General features: G+C 27.2%; 3 protein-coding genes across 4 annotated transcripts in view; 1 reads left to right on the forward strand and 2 right to left on the reverse strand.

The window, feature by feature from the left end:
* LOC107445016 (kinesin-like protein KIF3B) overlaps nt 1-10,675 on the forward strand; it is a 34,662-nt gene extending 23,987 nt beyond the window's left edge. For both annotated transcript variants that reach the window (XM_016059325.4, XM_016059326.3), the window contains 5 exons: nt 1,927-2,034; nt 2,116-2,230; nt 2,783-2,910; nt 5,021-5,083; nt 5,497-10,675. In XM_016059325.4, coding sequence (XP_015914811.1) covers nt 1,927-2,034; nt 2,116-2,230; nt 2,783-2,910; nt 5,021-5,083; nt 5,497-5,587 — 505 coding nt within the window. In that variant the 3' untranslated portion in view covers nt 5,588-10,675. The remainder of the gene's footprint in view (nt 1-1,926; nt 2,035-2,115; nt 2,231-2,782; nt 2,911-5,020; nt 5,084-5,496) is intronic.
* The window catches only part of LOC107455746 (zonadhesin), a 346,128-nt gene that overhangs the window by 155,293 nt on the left and 168,224 nt on the right, over nt 1-22,611 (reverse strand). The window lies entirely within an intron of this gene.
* LOC107445017 (uncharacterized) lies at nt 11,861-22,123 on the reverse strand. The gene is made up of 8 exons (XM_071178924.1): nt 21,861-22,123; nt 21,391-21,537; nt 20,350-20,515; nt 16,507-16,843; nt 16,082-16,277; nt 14,598-14,692; nt 13,142-13,279; nt 11,861-11,997 (listed from the first exon to the last, which is right to left on the reverse strand). Exons 2-8 carry the CDS (start codon nt 21,511-21,513, stop codon nt 11,886-11,888), a joined length of 1,167 nt encoding a protein of 388 aa, XP_071035025.1. The 5' UTR covers nt 21,514-21,537; nt 21,861-22,123; the 3' UTR covers nt 11,861-11,885.

Genomic DNA, 22,611 nt, shown 5'->3' on the forward strand with positions numbered 1-22,611 from the left:
TTAAAAAGTAATGAAAAATAAAATTTAAACAATGACTGGAATCATGCTTATTTTTCAATTTATACACCAGATTATAGTACCAGACTATTTGTAATATGTTTAGAGATAGTTTATTTTAAAGTAGATGTCGACACTCATCAAATATGCAAGCTAAAAATTTTATTAAAAATGAATACATATATTGTACTTATACTTAGTTTTATATGATTTTTTTGAACTAAAAAAAGACACTTTGTTTTCTTCAAAATTTCACCTTTAAGGGGTTAATGCAGACATATTATAGTTTTTGATAGTAATTAATCAGAACTGCACTTAATGTGTTGGACATGTGGCGTAACTACCACTACAAAAGTATGTGGCGTAACTACCACTACAAAAGTGTAACATCATTCCCTAGTATATAAAGCATGCTAACTTGATTCTATCTAGAGGTACCTTTTGATAGATGACGGTTGGTATGGTGGAAAACTCCGCCCCCACATTGGTGACCTTCGGACGTGATTTGATCACGCAAGTAACGCCCACTTCGCAATCTCTCAACGGTTACGCCTACTTTGATGGATAGTCCACATTGTACGGTTGACTTGCTATTTGTGAAAGCATCATTCACCCTCCTGCGCTGTTGCTGCTCAGTCTCGTCTCAAACATACACACAACGTCGGCCAGCACACACTCGACTGCTAAAGGCAACACAGGAGCAACCACTGCTGTGATGTTAATACACCTCTCACATTCATTCAGCACTCAAAACTCCGGTGACTCTCTCTCCCGGTCTTTCACAAAGTACCGCAACTAGTGAGATCTGTTCATCGAATTATATCTCTGATAAAATTCTGGTAGGGGAGTACTGTGGCGTAACTACCACTACAAAAGTTTAACATCATTCCCTAGTATATAAAGCATGCTAACTTGATTCTATCAAGAGGTACCTTTTGATAGATGACGGTTGGCATGGTCGATAACTCCACCCCCCACAGACATATTCGTCAAATAATATGAATAAACTTTGTTAGATTTTTACAGATATATTGATTTTTTCCTCTATAATATTTAAATCTAATTATTATTATAATTTTTAAATTACAGTTGTTATTGTTATTTTTAAATGTTGCAATAAAAATGCTGTTTTTTCAGCACACAAAGAATTGATCTATTTTTTTTTTCCAGTTTTCAAAAATTGTGAAAAAAAGGTTATGCAGTTAATCATGTTTGATTACTTAAAATATCATTTTTAACTCTCTTTGAAAAAATGTTTTCTATAGATGCATTGAAATATAAGTAGACTTTACAAATTTCAAAAATTTTACGAAAATCAAGGGTCCACTCATACACACCGGTAATAAAATCGAAGGTTCATTGATTGTGAAATATTGATGCCTCATAAACAATGAGATAGATATGAATAAATCTACCCATTTTTCCTATTTAAAAACTTTTTTTAATATGTTTTTCCCTTTATTTTACATTTTCTCTCATCATCTTTAAGAACATCACAGCATTTGTTTATGCATATTTATTTGAGGAAAATTATATCAAGAGAGGACAAGGTGAAACATTTCTAACTGGAGAAAATTTTATAGACTTAATAACTTTTTTTATGTTGAAAACATAGAAAAAGTTATTAAGTCAATAAAATTTAGAAATATCCATACTTGTTTGTTTCAGCGGTCGACTTATACTTCCAACATACCAGAAATTTGCCATTTTATAACGAAAATAGGGGGTCAACTTATACATGAGGATATACAGTATATATTAAACTGCACTTTATTTCGTTTGTACTTAAACCAGTCAAATAGATCCAAGCTATAGTTGATTAGGAAAAAAATGCTACTTTTGACATGAATGATGTGTTTAAAAATTACTTTCAAATTATTTGTAGCAGTGTGAAAATTAGAATGTAACTATGAGACTTCTTTCTTTTAGAAATCTGGTGATCGACAATTTTGTAAATCCTGAAGATAAAACTAAGTTTTTGGAACATGTGCAATATGATGAAGATGATGATGCTTGGGTTATATTTCCTACTGAAATGTAATATGTTGTAAACGAAATTAACTTCGATTAGTTAAAATGAAGTGTGTCAATTAAGACTAAGATTTTATTTTATTTCAGGTCTTACTCTCATTTTAATCCTGCTGAGCGACCATCATCAGCAAATGAGTTTCGCCGACCAATGACTAGTCATGCAATAAAGATGACAAGATTGTCAGCAAGACCTCGATATAGAGTAATTTTTTTTTTCATTACATGTAACATAGTGCAGAAATGATGGTAGATGTTTAAATAGTCAAACATGCAAATTATCTTTATATACTCTATGAATTTTTTTTTATTAAAATAATTGGAATCAATCAAATGCATTTTGAATTGCCGAGTATTAAGAAACTTGTATGTAAGAGGCTTTCCTTACAATTTGTAATACGCTCTTTTTGATTGACTCTTTCCACTCTAGCATTCCAGTTCAAAATAAATTCAAGTTATAATAAATAGTTATTTTAATTTCGTATTATTTTTGTTTATTATTCATATTTATCTGTAATATTGTTATAGTAAGTTAATGTTCAAAAAATTACTTCAGACTGTTCTATATATGTATGTTTCTGGTATCATTTTTATTTTAGAGAAGAAAAATTATAGTTAATACTTTACCTTTCTCTCATATTTTAAGTATTTAGTTAAAAGAAAATATTATTGTAAATTATTTGAATCCTTTTTTTAGTGTAAATTATTATTTGAATATGTACATTATTTTAATATAATAAATACATTTATTATTTAGAGTGAAAACATTGTTGTTGTGGATTTCGCTGTTCCACGTAGTAGAACAATTGACCATTATGAACCAGAAATAGATCCATATGCAAGAGAAGCTATTAGAAAGTTATTGGCGGACCAAACAATAAATGTGTATGTATTCAAAATTAATTTTTGTTTATAATTTTTTGAAGAAGTTTTATTCAGTAAAGCTATTCTATTCATGTATTATACACAATATTAAATTAATGTTTCTTTCGTACTACTAATCAGTGGCTTAAGCATATACCCAATTTCACAGGAGCTGAAATTTTTTTCTTAAATAATGCAATGCAATTTTTATCTAAACAAAAGATTTTTTTTATCATTTTTGTTACAATTATTAATTAAAATATAAAATTTATTTTTAAAAAATGTAATAACTAATTTGCTACATATTGATTTTAAATCATATCTATTAAAAACAATATTTAATATGTAAAATTTTTGTATGATTTTGAAAAAAGTTTGTTTTATTTTTACACTTTTATCGATTGATATAATGGGTGCATTTGTAAATTGCTTCTGGTTTCCAAGTAAACTCAGTTGTTTACAAAACATTTCAGTACATAAGTATGGGATACAATTTTGGTGATTTCCATTAGAATTAGATATTTTTTAAATGAAACAAAATTTTAGATTTTAGCATCTTTTATATGTCTTTTTTGTTTGTTTGCCAGTGTTTCAAATAATTTAATTTTGGTCATCTCATTGACAAGAGGAATTATGTCACATTTTCAGCTGCTATTAACTATTAATAATGATAAATAATAGCTAACTATAGATAAAATCTTTAAAACTAGTATTCAATCGTGAAACCTAGAATTTCAATTAACTCAAATAATATTTAGTTGTAAAAATTACTTATGAACTCAAAAATTATTCTTAAAATAGTTGAAAGTACCAATTCTGAAAATTAATAACAAAACTAAAGTAAGATCATGTTGAAATTCACATATAGTTCTTCCAAGTTTCGGAGCAGGTGTAATAAAAAAAAATTCATGTTTTAAATATCTCTCATTTTTTTATATTCATTTCATTCTCTCTCTTTCTTTCAAAAAAAAGTTGTGTAAATTGTTATGAATTTTTAATCATTTTCATTCACAGCCCAAAATCTATAATCAAAATAACCTTATGATCCGAAGACCTATTCTTGAATTAAAATTACTCAATAAATATTTATTATATAAATGCATATTATTGGGGATAAAATATTAAGAGTCTATTATATAAAACGAGTAACTCTAATATTATAAAACAAGTTAAAAAAAATATTGAAGTTTAAAATAATAGTAATAAAGCATCAATAGTTTATTTTTATTTCCCGAGATGGTTAGGTAGTTCTCATCTCATAGGTTAGTAATTATTTCGATTGACTTAGATACTGCTAAAAAAATAGTTTTGAAATTTTTTTTCTACAATAACATTACATATTATAATTTATACAGCATTAAATTTATGCTCAACTATTTACTGCAGATATTGATACTAAATTTAAAGCATTATTTTATCAAAAGGTAAATTTCAATTTTCGATTTGTTATAGAGACAGCTGCCCTAAACTACATATGGTTTAGTATTATTGTAACGTATGAAGTGCAAATATGAAAAAAGAATGTACATTATGGTACTCTAATGAGCATTATTTTCTAACTACTCTATACTTTAACAAGCATTTATACCCTACTTCCTTGCCTTTGCCAATGGGCTGTGAGTTATCTTGCTGTCCAATAAAAATGTGAATAACCAGAAGAAGTATCTCCAGTGTCAGTCAGTATCTTTCAATTTGGTGCACACAAGTCGATTTTGCTGCTCGAGTAATTAAACAAAATGCACAATTTTGTGTCATGTCAAGTTTGGAAAGAACACTTTCAGGAGTAGCAATTATGAACCTTAGTCAAAGATGGGTTTAACTTAAGAATTAGTGAGTTTGGATCATCTTAGGAAGTTTGATCGTTGTCTTACTTAATGATATTTCAAATTTTTGAATATCTGAGCCTGTTGACCACATGAGGCAATGCCCAAGTGTCTTATATCTCTATGTGATGTCTCAGTAACTGTTGCTAAATATCCTTTGTTTCTATCACAAGGATAATCCTACATCCTTTAAATGATTTTGGTTTATTAATCATTCAACTAGTGTATAATTTTTATTGTGATTGTTGTATTATTTTGTAAATTGTTTTCAAAAATTGCTATTTTTTTAAATGTTGTAATTTTTTCAGACAACATTTTAGGCACAATTCTGATAAAAGTTCTGAACCAGTCCAAAAGTATGGTAGATTTGGGTAAGAGCATATTTTGTTATTTCAACATAAAACGGTGTTCATTATTTTTTAAAAAAGTATCTAAATTTAATATTTAAAAGTTACTAATTGAAATAATTACAATGAGAAAATGATTATTAGGTTATTAAAACTAAGAGGATTTAATCTTTTAAGTTGATCAAATTCTAAGTTTTATCAACTTTGAAAGAACTTTCATAATTTTGATATTTTAAATTGTGTTAATGTTTTCAGTCATAGTTATCTTCTTTATTGCAAATATTTCAGAATCTATCTGATTTTAAACGTATTATTTTAAAACTAACACAACATTTTTAAACAGTCACTGTCCTATGGCTATGATATAATCATTTTTCTACTGTAAACTGATTTACAATTGGATTGACCTACAATGTTATTGTTTTCTTTTCTTTCAGAATCAGAGCATCCTCAAATTGTGGTCGTCAAATGAAAACTAAAGTTGATGTGGAGCAGTATCCCGTTCCTCGTGGCCTCGTTCCAAAATGATAAATTTGAATGCAACTCAAATCTACCGTCTGTGATATATTTATTTTAATAACTTAGTTTTTTATTTTTTGTAAATGATGGTGATGAATGCTTTTTGTGTAACATGCCATAATGTTTTTGTTCTCAGGTCAACATTATTGCTCACCATGTTGTAAATGTAGTTATCAAATTTAGCATGCACTGAGGAATTCTATATAACCTCAATGATTGGCAATTCAGCGAATTTTATGTCTATGTTGAAATTTTGGCTTGCTTATCGAAACAGAGAGTATGTAGAAAACATAGATAGTGGTTCTAGTCATAAACATAATTTTATTTAGAACAAATCTTGGATATTTAATTAGTTGAACTAAATGATGTAATTTATGCCTACTGTATGATTAGTCCCTTTGAAAAAGTTATTTTTGTTATTGTTTAATTTTAGACTTATTTGATGATTGTATGTTGGTATTAAGATCTATACTGTGAGAAGTTATGAACAAGTAAAATTACTTAAAACAAACATTTTGTTTATAAATATCCTGTTTCTTTCTTTCTAGAAATTTTAGTATTAATTTACAAATTATTATTTTTTTTGTGTGTTGCGATTGTTCATATATATTACTACTTTTGGGGAGGATATTGAATGTAGAATTTATTTTTTGACAGCAATATCATTTTTTTCCCAAGTCAATCATCACTCATTAATACTAGAGTGGAACTATTTGAAAAGTGTTTAAACTGCAGGTAATATTGCCATTGGGATAAAGATCTCCATTTATATTTAAAAAATATCCATTAAGTTTTTCCAAAATATATTTTAAAAATTTTTATGAATACTTTATTAATATTTAAATCTTTTACAGGACTTTTGGACAGGAAAATTGGATTCTATTTTAAGAAAAAAATTCTTTGTAAGCATTCATTTATACTATATAAAGCTTTAGTGAAAGTGATAAATTCATTAATACAAATATTAAATATGGGCTACTTAAGTATCTAAATAAAATTTATAAAGATGAATGCATTGGACATTAGGTATATTTTCAATAAATTATGGAACAGTTAGAAGTATTTTAGATATTGAAAATTTTTGTCTTGCAAAGTGGGTGATCAAAAATAGCTTGAAAACCTATCGTTTAATTGATCAAATGTGTGGTAATATAAAATATCATTTCACATATAAGATTGTGTATATTTTAACGTTTAAAATTTTATTCAGCAAACCCTTTCCATCTAAATTATGTATATATTTATCATAATAAAATATAAGTATTGTGTTTAAAACAAATTGAATGGCAATGAATAAAATTTTTGTTTAATTCTTAAGATATTGTCGAGATCACTAATTTTCAAACTAAGTTCTATAAAAAATTCTCTTGAAAATTCATGAAAATTTAAACTTCTCAGTAGCGCAATAAGTCTGAATAAAAAACTAAAATGCCTCTAAATCTTCAAAATTTTTTGTTTGAAAATCCCAGCGATTTGTATCAAGCGTACAAATTAATTTTGCATTAGTTTTATTGAAACATTGAAGCATAAGTCAATAAAACTTGTTTTTATAGATTTATATTACCCATATATACGAAGGAGAAAAATTTGAAAAATAGTTTTAAAAACTAGATTACATGAATAATACTCATAAATATATATAAGATACACAAGCATGTTTTTATGTTATAGTTTGATAGTAGAAATTGATAAATAACCAGAAAGTTCCTTTTAATTCATTCTAAAAGTGTGTTGCAAAGAAATGCACACAAATAGGGGTTCTATATGTCAAGGGGTTCCTTGAACTAAAAATTGTGGCAACGTCTCATCTTGGCAAAAGGGGGTATGGATGTTATTATGGGAATGATGAGAGTCTAAAAGCATCAAATATGTAATAATATATATGGACAGTTACAGTTTATGTATAAGATATTAACTACAAAAAAAGTATTTTATTTTAAAATGGAATTTTTTATTTTATATATCTGTGATTTTATTTACGCCTTAAAATGTTCAATGCCAATTTTACTTATGTTTTTTTTTAAAAATATTAATTCACTTTTTTTTTAAAGTTTAAAAGTTATGAAATTTTGTCACTGAAATAAGGTTTTGATTCAATCTGATGTTTACAAAATACTAAGGTACTGTTTGTCTAAGATAGGTACTCTGACCGCCACTAAGTCTGCGGCAGTCTGGTGCTATGGAAACAAGAAGAGGGCATTTTAGGGAGGGTAGCTTCGATGAAAGAGGTCGCTTCTCTCGCCTAAACCAGTCCTAAAGAGGGATCCCCCACCCCTACCTGAAATTATCATACCTCGTTACCATAGTTACTGGCAGATTACCTATCTTAGACAAACAGAACTCCTATAATAATGGTAAAAGGCATTTATAAATAAGTCTAAACACCTTGCATTAATCTAGTTGTTATGCATAAAATGTTTTTAGAAATTACAAAGACTTCATGGTAGTTTCATTGCACCAACTGAAAACACCTTTAATCCATATCATTTCATTATCTTTTATTCTTGATAAAATATGACCTTATCAAATTAATCCATGCTTAATTGTTGTGTCAACATATGCGTTAAAAATTAAATTATTATTTTATTTTTTAAAATTGTAAATTAAGAACAAATTTTTGTTTTAAAAATGCAATTAAACAAGAATATATCGATTTAATTTCTTCACCCTCTTCGGCACTAGAGCCTGTTACAGACCAATGCTATGCTGCCAAGTTTCTTTCACCTTATTTAAATTGCAATCCTATTAAGAATAACACCTTAAAATACACAGTATTTTGTTTTAATAATATTATTTCTATTTAACTATTTGTCTATCTGCTGTTTTTCTCATTGTGGCAACTCAATTTTTATTTTATGTACTAATGAATATTTAAAAAGCAATGTCAGCTTTTGTTGAAATAGGTTGGAAATTCCTCTTCTATTGAAACATTTCACTTACTGCATTTAAATTAAAAATATAGTTAATCTAAAAGAACAGTGATCAATTTATGCAAGTTATACAATGCAATTTTTCATGCTTCTTAAAGAACTATTTATTTAATGTCAGATCATTTAATATATGAGCTTTCTCTAAAAATATTTATAATCGATCCACTTTAGTTTTTTCCCTATAAATTTCATTTAAATGCTGCCTATTATAAATATGTACAGTTAGATTTTAGCTAATATTGAGTAAAAAACATATAAATGTATAAAGAGTCTTTGCATTTCTGTTATGAATTCTTTTTCTAAGCAGTTGTAGAAATTTAAGAAGTCCAACACTAGGAATATATGCATTTATGTAGTCATAGCAAACAGTATATTTCCTATTTTGAGAAAAAGAAAAAAACATGTTTAAACTGATGTCTGCAATGTATTTATTGATAGTTTTCTTTTAACATCATTATTGAATAAGTAAAGAAATATTGCTCTAGGAGTTTATTTTTAACTTCTTGCACACATATGCAACTCTTACTGTGGTAATACTAATTTAAAATAAATACAAGTAAATTTCAACTAAGAGATTAAACTTATTGCTGTAAAAGCATGTTTTGTGAATGTTTTTTTTAAAACATTATACCCAAAGAAAGCAAAATTAATAAGAATAATGCTTTTACTAAATGATCGATGAAACTGTTCTACTTATTTTCTAATTATTTGCAAATGAAACATATATTGATAAAAAAATCTGAATAGTATTTTATTTTTAATAAACTTAATATTTAACCAGTGATTAATGTATTGGTTGAATGCAAAATTATTTAATCTGTTGATATCAATTTACTGTTATATTAATTTAACTATATTGTGACTTATCAGCTTGAAATTTCTTTGCTGTTTCAAAAGATTCAGTTTTAGTTATAAAGTGATTTTATTGAATATTTTACATATCAATTTTCATCTATGCAATTATTATTTGCAAGCGTGAAAAGAAGTTCACTGATTTAAATAATAACTATATTCTACTATACTTTAAGAGTTCTTTAGTGAGCTCTTGTAAATGTTATACCTCCCTATTCGTTCTGTTTAATAAGTAAAGGTTTAAATGTATTAATAGTTTAATGAATCTATAAAACAAATTTTTTAATCCATTGTTTTTGCACTATTCATAAGGACTGAAAATTTAAAATATTTTGGTGGATATACTGCACCTATTTTTATTTTGTAACATAGCAGTATTATCTACAAGGAAAAAGTGTGTCTCATAATTGTCATTATGAAATTAGAATCAGCTTAAGAGGTTTATTTAATTTGCCATTGCTCAATCTTATGTAAGAATTCCACTGAAATGCCTTATTGACACTAAAAAAGTAATAGATAAAAAAGTTGCATGCAACGATATAATTTGAAAGCTTTAAAAGAGGTTAAAAAACACATTAAAATATTCAGGATTAGGTTAATTTTTGCAAACTCATAAAATAATATGATTTATTTATTTAGTCATGAAATAATTTTATTACTTCTTTTAGTGTCCTACTTTGATAATATATATGAGAGTTTTTAAAACTGTAGAAATTATTCTGTTTTTTAATATTTGATCTGGTAACTGAAATAAGCATATTTATATATAAATTAAAAGTCTCTTTCCATCAGACTTGGCAGTTTAAAATTATTACTTGTTGTTATTGATGTTCTCAGCATTTAGTGTTATGAAATATATGGTATGAGGAAAGTGGCTATAAATTGAATTAATTACACACATATTTTTTTTAACCATTTAATCTATTACTTCCAATTTAATATTATTATTGTAATGACATTGATATATTATTTTCATTACTATGTATATTTATTTTTAATTGAATTGCATGTCTTTCTGAAAATGAAATTTCACATTTTTAATTTTGGTTGCAAAAACAATGTGTTTATAATGAAAGATATTTTACAAATACTTAATAACTTTGTCAGATACATTATTTGTTTCTTGAAATGAGCTTCTTCTGTTTTGTTGAAATTTTATTCATGTTTAACTTTCAGTTAAAAAAAAAACGTGCTAAGAATTTTGTATTATTAATATTATTTCAACTTATATATTTCTTTTACTATAATGTTTTCTTTTTACAATGAAAAATTTGCATCATGCATGAAAGATTTCAAAATAAAATGCCATTAAAAACTTTTGTCTTTTTTTTATAATCATAGAAATTATTCAAAGTAAAAACAATAGTTTGATGAAGTTCTATTTCAACAAGGAAGGTTGAATATGAATAAAACAAATCCTATGCTTTGGTGAAATCAAAAACAAAAGTAATGAATATTGAAATACATTCTTTAATAGAAAATTTTCCAATTAAATCAAACTATAGTATTTGAATGGAATGAAAATTAAAAAAATTCACTATTATTATAACATTTTTTAAATAAAGGTTATTTAGTATAGAACATTAAGGTAAAACAAAAATTGAAAAGAAGCAACACAAATGTTGTAGGAAAATAAAAAAAATCCATATAACATTTCAATTAAACAAGTGAAATTCTTATTAAGCGAAACTGTTAAAAAAAGTCATACAACAATATTAGACACAAACCTGCTTCAAATAAATTGTTTCACTATAGCAATTTATATGTATATTATATTTAAAATGTATTATTTTTTATAATTCAAATTTCATACTGTTTTGATTGATGCTTCGCTTACAATATAAATAAATATTTAAAGTTAAAAAGGAATAAGTAAATATTATATAAATATTTGAAATTAAATTAGTTTATAAAAAATAAAACAGTATCTAATAAAAAAAAAACTTGTATTGGTTATATTTTTACTGGCTTTAATTTTGTAATTTTTTTAGATGTTTTTTTTATCACTGTAATAATAGTCCCATCACTATAATAGTCACATCCATAATCACAAGTATCATTTAAACATTTTGTTTCGCATAGCTAAAATGCATACAAATAAAATATACATATTACTACTGAAGAGGAAAAAGTTTTAATTTGAATGAACAAGAAAAGCCTTTAAAAATCATTTTGAAGTGCTCAGATAATAATAATAATAAAAATATTTTGAATATAACTTGATTTAGTGGTACAATTTTCAGACTTACAAAAATGCAATTTTTATGATTAAAAAGAGTTACCCAATATTTTACTAATAAAAAAATTATTAGCAAAAATTGTTAAGATGCAAAATCAAACATAACACTTTACCTGAATAGACATACAGGAATAATGCTAATAAATTTAACCTTTATTTACAAAATTATTATCAACAACAAATTATAACATTTCAACTAAAAGAATTTTTTTAAAAATTACATCAAATAAATTTTGTTTGTTTTGTTGCTGTGTTTGATTGAAGCAGAAGTATATAATTTGAAACATCATTGTACAGTTTGTGCAACTACTTTTCTGCAGAGAATCAAAACATAATCTATATACAGATTTGTTACTTCATTTGGAGTAATATTATCTTCTTCTCCAATTTTATACAATCTAGAAAAATTATTATCAAAAATTGTTTGTATTTGTTAATTTTGGTCTATTAAACTAATCATTTGAAAATGCAAGAATTAAAAACATTTTACAAAAGACTACTCAATTGCTATTCATGTGATTTATCAAAATTGTATTTTCATAGGATTCTACTTTATTTGCTTAAGCCTAAGTAACTCACTTAATGGTGCTTTATTATTATTTACCATAATATCGTATATTTGAGTTAAAGTTAAAAAGTGCCTTTCTTCAAAAATGTACAGACGTTCAATATTTTTATAGATGTCTGGTGGTTGAATGGTAGTGCTTCATGCACAGGTTTGGGGTTCTGTCTTCAGATTGGGCTAAATTGATTAAACCTTTCATCCCTTTTGTGGGTTGATAAAATGAGTATCAACCATGCTTGGAGATAAAACATTTAGGGTTCCGCATTCGGCTGATCTCCAATCCGGATCATCTGCCACCCAGAGACCAAAATAAAGAAAACTGGGATGGCACAATAGGCCTTGATTCTCGTTAGGCCACTGAGTTTTTTTAAAATAGTTTGATGCAGTTTCAAATAATAAAAAAAATTTAAACTTTTAAAAGTGTGACTTAGCTTTATTTACACGAGGCTAATAAAAGCAATATTGATACTTCACTAGCATGAAAAAAAGTCTCTTCAAATTCCCACTGTTCCTAAAATCTTAAGAATCTTGCATTGAAAGAACATGTGAAAAATAACCACTTGACATTAAAAATATATATATTAATCGCGCGACTGGGTTTTGGCTTGATTTGGAGTCTTCTTTTCCAAGGAATTAATATCTGAACTTAAACTATAAGAATGGGAGATGAAAAAACAAATTTTCACTAATGGAATGATATCAGACATTTTATGTCAGGCTTCGTGTAAATGAGAAGTTGATGATAAACTATTAATATTAATAATCAGGTAAAAGAGGTAGACTATTAATTAGTTTCTTATTTTATAGCTTGCAAGAAATTTTTAGAGTAGTAAAGCAGTTTGTTTTGTGGCCTAAACTGAATTCTGAACCACTGCATTACAAGAATAAGCAGGATTTAAAAAATATAAATTAACCATTATCTTACAATTATTAATCATTAATTTAAATTTTACTGCAATATTTATGAAATTATTTACCTTTTTTCAAATTCTGATAAGATATCAACCTCTCTACCTGGATCTTGCTCTCTGCAAATATTAAGCATGGAGTAAGTCTTTACATAGCCAACTATGTCAGACAAGCTACCTTTAATCATACATCGTACATCTGGAACCCTACAATTGATTTTTAGTTTTAAGAATTCAATTTTGAACAAAACAGAGTAATAGAGTTAGATAATATAAGCAAGTATGAATCTACAGTGAAACATCAATATTAAGATATTGAGTTATTAAATATTCTGTAATGAGTTCTGTAATTATGAAAACACCAAGAACTTGGTCTGCATTTCTCATTCACAAAACAAAGAAGTTCCTTAAATAAAAATATATTTCTATAGATTACAAAACATAGATTTATTTAATGTAACATCTTGGGGGGGAAAAGAACTGCCGACTACCCTACTACCTACCTACTCCATACTGTTTTGAGATTTTGCAAAAATAGTATAAGATTTTGCAAAAACAGTATGCTTCAGCATTCTTATCTTCAGAATTTTTTCAATAAACAATACTCAGATTAACTATTCCCCTGCTTTTTGTATAAGGATAAGTATCAACAAAAATTGTATGCCATTCTACATTGCATACAATTTTTTTAAAAATAAAATATAAAATAAAAGAATTTATTGATCTAAGACGTTGCAATTGCTCATAAAAAAACATTGGTGTATCAAAATGTAATAAACTCCTCGAATGGCACATATTACTGAAATAGCAATCAATGTTACAGCAGATTCATTCACTAGAACTTTAAAGTCACTTCAAATTACAGAAAAATGGAGCTATCAGAGTTAGACTAACTCTAAAATAAGTGATTTTGCTATTAAAAGCACATATATAAATACATATTTAGTTGATTGAATGTAGGGTTTAATGGCACAAAGTCCAAAGGAGGACATGCAGTGCCAAACAATACGGTATAGCATAACAATATAGTATATATCGATTAGTACTAACGATATAGTATAACCTAACAATAAATATATTTCATTATCTCTGCAAAATAAATTTATTAAACATATTCGATTCCTTAACAATTCAAATAATATTAGGTAAGTGTAGATGAGTGTCTTATCCACAAAAATTGTTTTAAACTTCAATAAATTTTAAAACTTAAACTGTTCCACTTCGTTGAGATAGTATCATTTTTTTATTCCTTAGAATGATAACTTTTGTCTATATCAGAATTCAATAGTTAATTTGCTTTATTATTATATCCATTCCACTATGAGTAGTACTAGTATTCTTGGTAATTCAAAATCACTGAGTTAAAAACAAATTTCAATGTCAACAAATTTCAATTTTACAAAGTAAGCTTTTAGTAGAAATGATTTTTGAAATGAGTAAATTCTTAAAATGTATTCTTGCATATATTAAAACAGTTTTATCAATAAAACCTGTTTGCCAAAAAAAAGTACAAAAAATACATCACCTCACAACTTCTTCAAATGGAAATTCTACTTTGTTATATTTGTGGATAAGTATCTTTACTTGTGGTTTGGTATATGGGTCTAATACATCATAAAACTATGAAAAAAATAAATAAAATTAGATTTCTAACAAATATTGAACTTTTTTCTAGTCTTAAAATAGAATTCAGAGATAAATCTAACAGCAACAGGCTTAAAATAACTTTTTTTTACACTAACCAAAGAAATGAAATAAAGAAAATTTATAGACAGACTCATCACTAAAGGACTGCACTAAACTTACACCACTGAAGATAAAGCTTTAAAAACTGGAGGAAAAAAAGTTAACTTAAGTTTCTGTTCAACTTGAATTCCAGTTTGACTTGAATGTTAATTGTTTATATTTATTTAACTTGAAATCTAAAATCTTTCACAATTTAACATCTTGATAAGTTAAGTAATGACAAAACTATATAAACTATGTGAATCTTAAGTTCGCTCAAAAAATTCATGTATATATATAGTTTCTTGTAAGGCAGTGTATACTTAAATTGGCATGTATTATTTTTAAATTTTTTTCATTTGAAATCTAGAATTTTACATTTTAATATCTCGATAAGTTAAGTAATGACGAAACAATGTGAATCTTTAGTTCGCTCAAAAACTTCATGTTATATATATAGTTTCTTGTAAGGCAAAGTATACTTAAATTCTGTCTTATTTTTACATTTCGTTGAATTGGCAATTGTACATTTATGATACATCTACAGATAAAGGCTATATAATATAGTAAATTTAAAAAAATAAATAAATAAATTTAATAATTTAACTAGTGAGAACCTTTCTATGCTTTTTACTATGTTTTTCTAACGTGTTGCCTTCTTCAGTTAATATTGAAATGATCAACTTAGCTATTCAGTTTTTAATTTTAAATCTTGCAAGCTTACATTATTTATACGGCTAATTACTATGCACAATCTTGAACTTTAAAACATATTTTAAATTATGATTTCAAATCCCAATTAAAACATTGGTCAAATAATTTATGTGATACTTATTAAATATTTTACATACTTAATGTTTATATAATATTTTAAGGTAATTTATAAAAAATACGTTAGTCAATTGCTTTATCAATTTTTAAGGTTCCAAAACTGAATTCTTGTTTCAGACATCAATTCTTGTATCTTGGTTCTTCTCCCATAGCTATATTAAAAAAATTCCCTCGCAAATGAATGAAAAAATTTTTTTTGTATAGTTTTTTAAACCCTTTTTTAATAAAGTCATAAAGAATAATAATTCATACTCATGCACTAATCCAGTCCACCTTACAAAGCTATGAAAAATAAAAACTAGCAATAAACTTACATCATATAAGTCTAATTTTTATTTTTAACTTGAACATAACTGAACACAAAAAAAATATATCTTCTAATTGTTTCATTTTTTGAATTTCAGTTTCTTTCAAAAGCAAAAAATAATTAAAGATAACACTCGAATCATTTACCCAGTCATAAAGTTGATTAACTTTTTGGTCAAGAGCTGGAGTACTCATAGATGGCTTTATACGTGAGTATCCATAAACAGCCAACACCCCATTATTACAAAGTATACGCTTAGCTTCAGAGAAGAATAGAGTCATATCAAACCAGTGAAGACTTGTTGCAGTAGTTATTAGTTGAACAGAGTTATTTTCAAANAGACTTCAATTCTTGTATCTTGTTTCTTCTTCCATAGCTATATTAAAAAAATTCCCTCACAATCATTATAATTAAAAATGAAAAAAATAAATAAATTATTGTATAGTTTTTTAAACCCTTTTTTAATAAAGTCATAAAGATTAATAACTCATACTCATGCGCTAATCCAGCCCACTTTACAAAGCTATGAAAAATAAAAACTAGCAATAAACTTATACATCATATAAGTCTAATTTTTATTTTTAACTTGAACAAAACTGAACACAAAAAAAATATATCTTCTAATTTTTCCATTTTTTGAATTTCAGTTTCTTTCAAAAGCAAAAAACAATTAAAGATAACACTCGAATCATTTACCCAGTCATAAAGTTGATTAACTTTTTGGTCAAGAGCTGGAGTACTCATAGATGGCTTTATACGTGAGTATCCATAAACAGCCAACACCCCATTATTACAAAGTATACGCTTAGCTTCAGAGAAGAATAGAGTCATATCAAACCAGTGAAGACTTGTTGCAGTAGTTATTAGTTGAACAGAGTTATTTTCAAAAGGTAAGGTTTCAGCAGGACCTATTTATCCATAAGAGCATATATAAATATGAATTTAAAGCATTATTTTATTTACAAAGAAAAGAGTAGAATGGAGGAAGGTTCTGACCCACAAAGGGCTGTCATGCCAATAAAAGAAGTTTTATTTTTTTAAGTCATTGTTTTGACCAGACATATAACCCAGTTAGAATAAAAAAAATACTGAAATAGAATGGTGTTAAAATTTTCAGCAAATTTTAAGATATTTATGAGTTTGTAGATAATTCTTCCTTTGTATACGCAGATTTTTTTATTCCAAATTAAACCCTTTGTTCTTAATGATTGAATTTAGTAAAAATATTAAAACATCTTATGCCTGTTTAAAAAAGTCATATAATGTTGTTTAACAAATTTAGAACTTAAAAATTATATCTAATAGAATTTTCAATTTATAACACGATTTTGAACATTAACTATCTATTAAATTTATTACGGGAAATTTTTTTAAATTACGATTTAGAAAAGACATAGGAAATCACATAAGTATTAACTTAGTAATTGCAGTAAAATTTTATTATTAAGGTTTATGCAGGGTGAGCCAGTCAAACTTGCATTTTTTAAATGACTGTAAAAAATAAACAGATGGATATCTCAAAATTTTCTTGTTACTAACTTAATCTACATTAAAAAGAATTCAAGAAACAACATTCACTGTTTAAAAATAACGCAGGTAAGATGGTGTTCTTCCCGATCGAGACATTCTTGTAGACGATTTCTGAAACTGCCTATCACATCACGGAGCATGCGCTGAGGAATTCTCTTGATTTCTATTCGGATTCTCCTCTTGAGTTCCCCAAGCGTTGGAGATCGTTGTTTAAAGACTTGACTCTTCAGGTATTCACACAAGAAAAAAATCGCATGCTGTGAGGTCGGGTGATCGGGGAGACCAAGAAATTGCTCCACTTCGGGATATCACCCGATTTGGAAAAACAACATTCTTTCGCTTTCACAGCGAACGGCGTTGTTGTTTAGACCACTGCTCCATGGCGACTGAGATGCTTAGTTGTGGGGGACACAATGGTAACCTTGGTAACTCGCTCCGGCCACTTTCACGGCTCTTCCGCCCTTTTCAAAAATGCAGGTTTGACTGGCTCACCCTGTACTTTCTTTATAAAGTAGATAATATTTAAGCTATGAAATTATCTATTTTTGAAAACAAATCTTATATATTAATAGAATATAGAAATGGAAAAAAAAATTTATGATGACAATAACCTGATAGAAAAAAAATCAACTAAATTATACATTTAACAAATCAGAGATAAGCATAATAGTTGTTTATGTGTTTTAAATTGCATAAAAAGCAGATTTATGAGACATCTAGTTATAAAACCAGATAGTTCTAAATTTAATATATTTTTAATACATTTATCAGTAAATGAAATCATAATATTCAAAAGTGGGTATATATGAATTCTATGATAAGAAATGAAAATTTGTTCACAAAAATTAGTTCTGTAAGAAGCATAGATAAATGGGACAGATTCAAAATAGTGTGCCATTTGAAAAATTAAATTTACATTAATTTTTCAAACTATTTTCATGTTTAGCATAGTAATAATGTTTAGCATAATTTTTAAAGATAATTAGATAGTCTTTTTTATACTGCTTAAATTTAGATAGTACGAATCTTTTTCAGAAACATTTTTCATTCATTGGTAAGGCAATTAAATTTTAACATAGAATAATTTCAAAGAGTAAGCATTTATTAAATGCAAAGAGCCTCTTTGACCACATAAAAAAAGTGTTTTAAATTTAAAATAGATTAAGATGTTATAGATATTTTTCAAAAAGTATTTAAAATCAAAATTATGCTAAACATAATAACTTTTTAACGTTCAATTCAAAAATGTGAACTATGCAATTAAACAGGAAATGTGCGTATCATAAGGAAAATGGATTGTGATAAAAGAATAGTTGCCTAGTTAAAAAATGCAATGCATTATCTAATACTAACTTATATTAAAAGCAATGGAAAAAAACCCAGTATTTTTGAGAACTGAATTTTGAATAGTGCGTAAAGTTCCTAGCTACCCTTGATTTAAATTAAAGAAGAAAGCTCAACTGTATAAAAATAAAAGCACCAGAACATTTTTATAACCATTACATTGTGGAGAGACGTTAAAGCTGAGCTAAGTCTCTCCACATACGTTAGAAAGTTAAATAACACGAAGCTATATGGAATGTTGTATCACATATCAAATTTTTCAAAATATAACTGTCTTGTCTATGTCACTTATTTAACCTAGATTTATTATTTGTTTGTGTATTTTACTGTAACCATGATTATTTTTGTTTTGTGCATCTGGCATCTATTTTGTTTTGCGTATTTATGTTCTGCATGGCTTCGTGTTTGTCTTTGTGTTAAGTAAGAAATAAAACAAATCTTTCCTTGTGAAAGTATATAGAACTTAAGAAAATTTATGCTTGATGGGCTAGGCAAACTCAAAATAGAATGGAAATAACAATTGGCAACAAATACCACTCTTTAACAACCTATCAGGATCAATACACACGCTGACGTTGCTTGCTGGTATCTAAGATGAAATCCTTCAGTAAAATATTATTAAAGCAACATCCAATATTCTTCATTTCATATTAAACAACTTGAGCAAAGATACATTTAAATTAATATACTTACACACAGTCATATTTACACACAGCCATTAGCAAAATTATTTTATAAAGTATTTCAGCATCTTTGATGCATAGCAGTATTATTGATGCTATCTGATCAAAATAAAATAATTAATTTAACTGAGAATATTAAAAAATTTACATGAAAAAATAATACACATGCGAAAATTATTCCTGACAAATAAGGTAAATAATTTAACTTACCACATTTGTAAACTATATTGTTGGACTTCCGGTTGTTGTTAGCTTCTTCTATTTGAGATTCGATACCATCAATGCCAAAAACTGTTTTGAAAGTTGGTGCTAGAACAATAGTACTTTGACCTGATCCACAACCAACATCTACAGCAATATCCAAGGAGCCTTCATGCTAAAAATTAATACATAATAATAATTTAGGTAAAATGCCATTTACTTAGACGATACTTTGACCTAATCTACAACCAACANCATTGATTTTTCTCAAGACTGATTTCAGTCCCCAGGACTGAAGAGTGGCACCCATGAATGCCACGCTTTAACAACCAATCAGGATCAATACACATGCTGACATTGCTTGCCGGTATCTAAGATTAAATCTTTCAGTAAAATATTATTAAAGCAACATCCAATATTCGTAATTTCATATTAAACAACTTGGGTCAAGATACTTAACACAAAGATTACACTCAGCCATTAGCAAAATTATTTTATAAAATATTTCAGCATCTTAGATGCATAGCAGTATTATAGATGCTATCTGATCAAAATTAAAAAAATAAATTTAACTGAGATTATTAAAAAATTTACATGAAAAAAAAATACATATGCGAAAATTATTCCTGTCAAATAAGGTAAATAATTTAACTTACCACATTTGTAAACTATATTGTTGGACTTCCGGTTGTTGTTAGCTTCTTCTATTTGAGATTCGATACCATCAATGCCAAAAACTGTTTTGAAAGTTGGTGCTAGAACAATAGTACTTTGACCTGATCCACAACCAACATCTACAGCAATATCCAAGGAGCCTTCATGCTAAAAATTAATGCATAATAATAATTTAGGTAAAATGCCATTTACTTAGACGATACTTTGACCTAATCTACAACCAACATATAACTCAATATTAACGGAACTATCAAACTATAAAAAGATAGTCATAGTTGTTTAAGTAAAATGACATTTGGAAGGTTAAAAAAATAGTAAAATTGGGCATATTATTGTATTGATATTGTATTGTTTGAGTCAGATAATATTGCCAAAACATCAGAGGGATTTTAAATTTGCAAAAATTAGAAAATAAAACTAAGGCTTCTTCTGGATGTGGCCACGATTTTTATCCTTCAAGTAGGTCCCTTCTGTGATGTTATATTTCTTTTTTAGTTTCAAATCTGTTATTGCTCAGAAGCGGGCCAAACTTTGGGGACATGTACTAGCGTAGGGACCTACCAATACTATAATCTTTCCTTGCCAACCGAGCGGTTACCGTGCCTGACTGCGGGTTCGAATCCCCCCTTAGGGTATGGATGTTTCTCTCTGCAGGTTGTTCTATATTGGGTAATATGTGGATGTGGTCCATCCTATAAACGGGTTTCTGTGGCAGTGTCGCGTAGATAATGCTGCTCACCTCCGTGAACTTAGGTTCACAAGTATCTACTGGGTAATGTTAAAAAAGCAACACTTCTGGCATCTTCCGAGGTGAAGAACGAAAGTTCAGTACCTGCCGTTAGAGGGGGGAAAAATCTTCCCTTAAAATTTCATACTATAATTTTATGCTGTTACATTTTCATACTATAATTTCATACTATAATTTTATGCATATTCATACTATATTTTTATGCTGTTACATAAATTTCATACTATAATAGTGTACTTATTACCAGAAATAGAACGAAAGTAAAAACTATCACCTTTTCTTTCAAGAAATGCATTATCTTTGACATAATTTCTTCTGGTGTATCTTTTCTATATATGCTATAAATATCAGATTCATAATCCAACTTATCTTCAACATAGGCTACTTTTTTTGACATTTTCAGTTTGTTCCTGTCTTCAACCTATTTACCAAAATATGACACTTGCTTAGAAACTAGCTGCAGTTTATGCTTATAAACAAAATAAATATTTAAATGTAGAAAATAAAGCCATTAGTGTAGTATATCAAAACATTATCAATTACCGAGGAAGCAATAACTGTAAATTTATAGTGAAATAAAATTAAAAACTTATTATAATGTTTAAAGATAAATATTTCTTTCAACACACTAACTTGAGAAAAATTATTATTTACTTAAAATCATTTGTTTTAGAAAATATTACGTTTATTTAGGATAAGAAAGAAAGTTTTAAAGCATAAAAAAAACCAATATAATAGACATACCGATCTGTCCTAAGTGACGGATTATAAGTGAAATAAGGTAAGTATAAAGTGCTAGTGTTAATGACTATCAATCCCAAAGTCCTTTGCACTTAAATAAATAGAAAAAAATCTTTCGAAAAGTATGTAATTGATACATCTTTTTAGAACCATGTCATAAAATAAATATATCTTATCAATTAGATAAGAGTAAGAGCTATAAAATCAAATTTTGTTTACGTACTTTTTGATTGTTTCTACCCAATTGAACACTCTCTCATTTTTATTACTTACTTCTGCCCAATTTAAAACCTTTAAACATAATTTACATTTTTCTCTCATCAGTTTCAAGTGTCATTCTCTTTGCATGCTATTCATGCATCTCTAATTCTAGTTCAAGGAAAAGAACAGCCTGATTGGTGAATCGTAAGTAGGGGAATATATTTCACCAATCAGGATCTCATTCTTTCCGGGCGATGATCGGAGTTTCATAAATCGCACACAATAAGAATGGCCCTTGTAAAATAAAGGCTTCAACAACTTGTGAGCCGTTCTCATGTGGTTCCTAATAGATTCTAAACATTAACACGTGCTTATAGTAAGACAGACAAATGCATTGAAAATGACATTTTTATATAATAAAGGCGGGCTTTTTTGCATGCGGTTCAGACCGGTCTGATTGGCAATCGCAACACTCGATTTCCTGCCTTTAGCCCTTCTCCCTTTTCATTTAATAAAAATATTTTTTAAAATTTCCGCGATACTTTTTGTTAAA

Source organism: Parasteatoda tepidariorum, chromosome 1 (assembly GCF_043381705.1).
Source record: "Parasteatoda tepidariorum isolate YZ-2023 chromosome 1, CAS_Ptep_4.0, whole genome shotgun sequence".
Taxonomy (NCBI): Eukaryota; Metazoa; Arthropoda; class Arachnida; order Araneae; family Theridiidae; genus Parasteatoda; species Parasteatoda tepidariorum.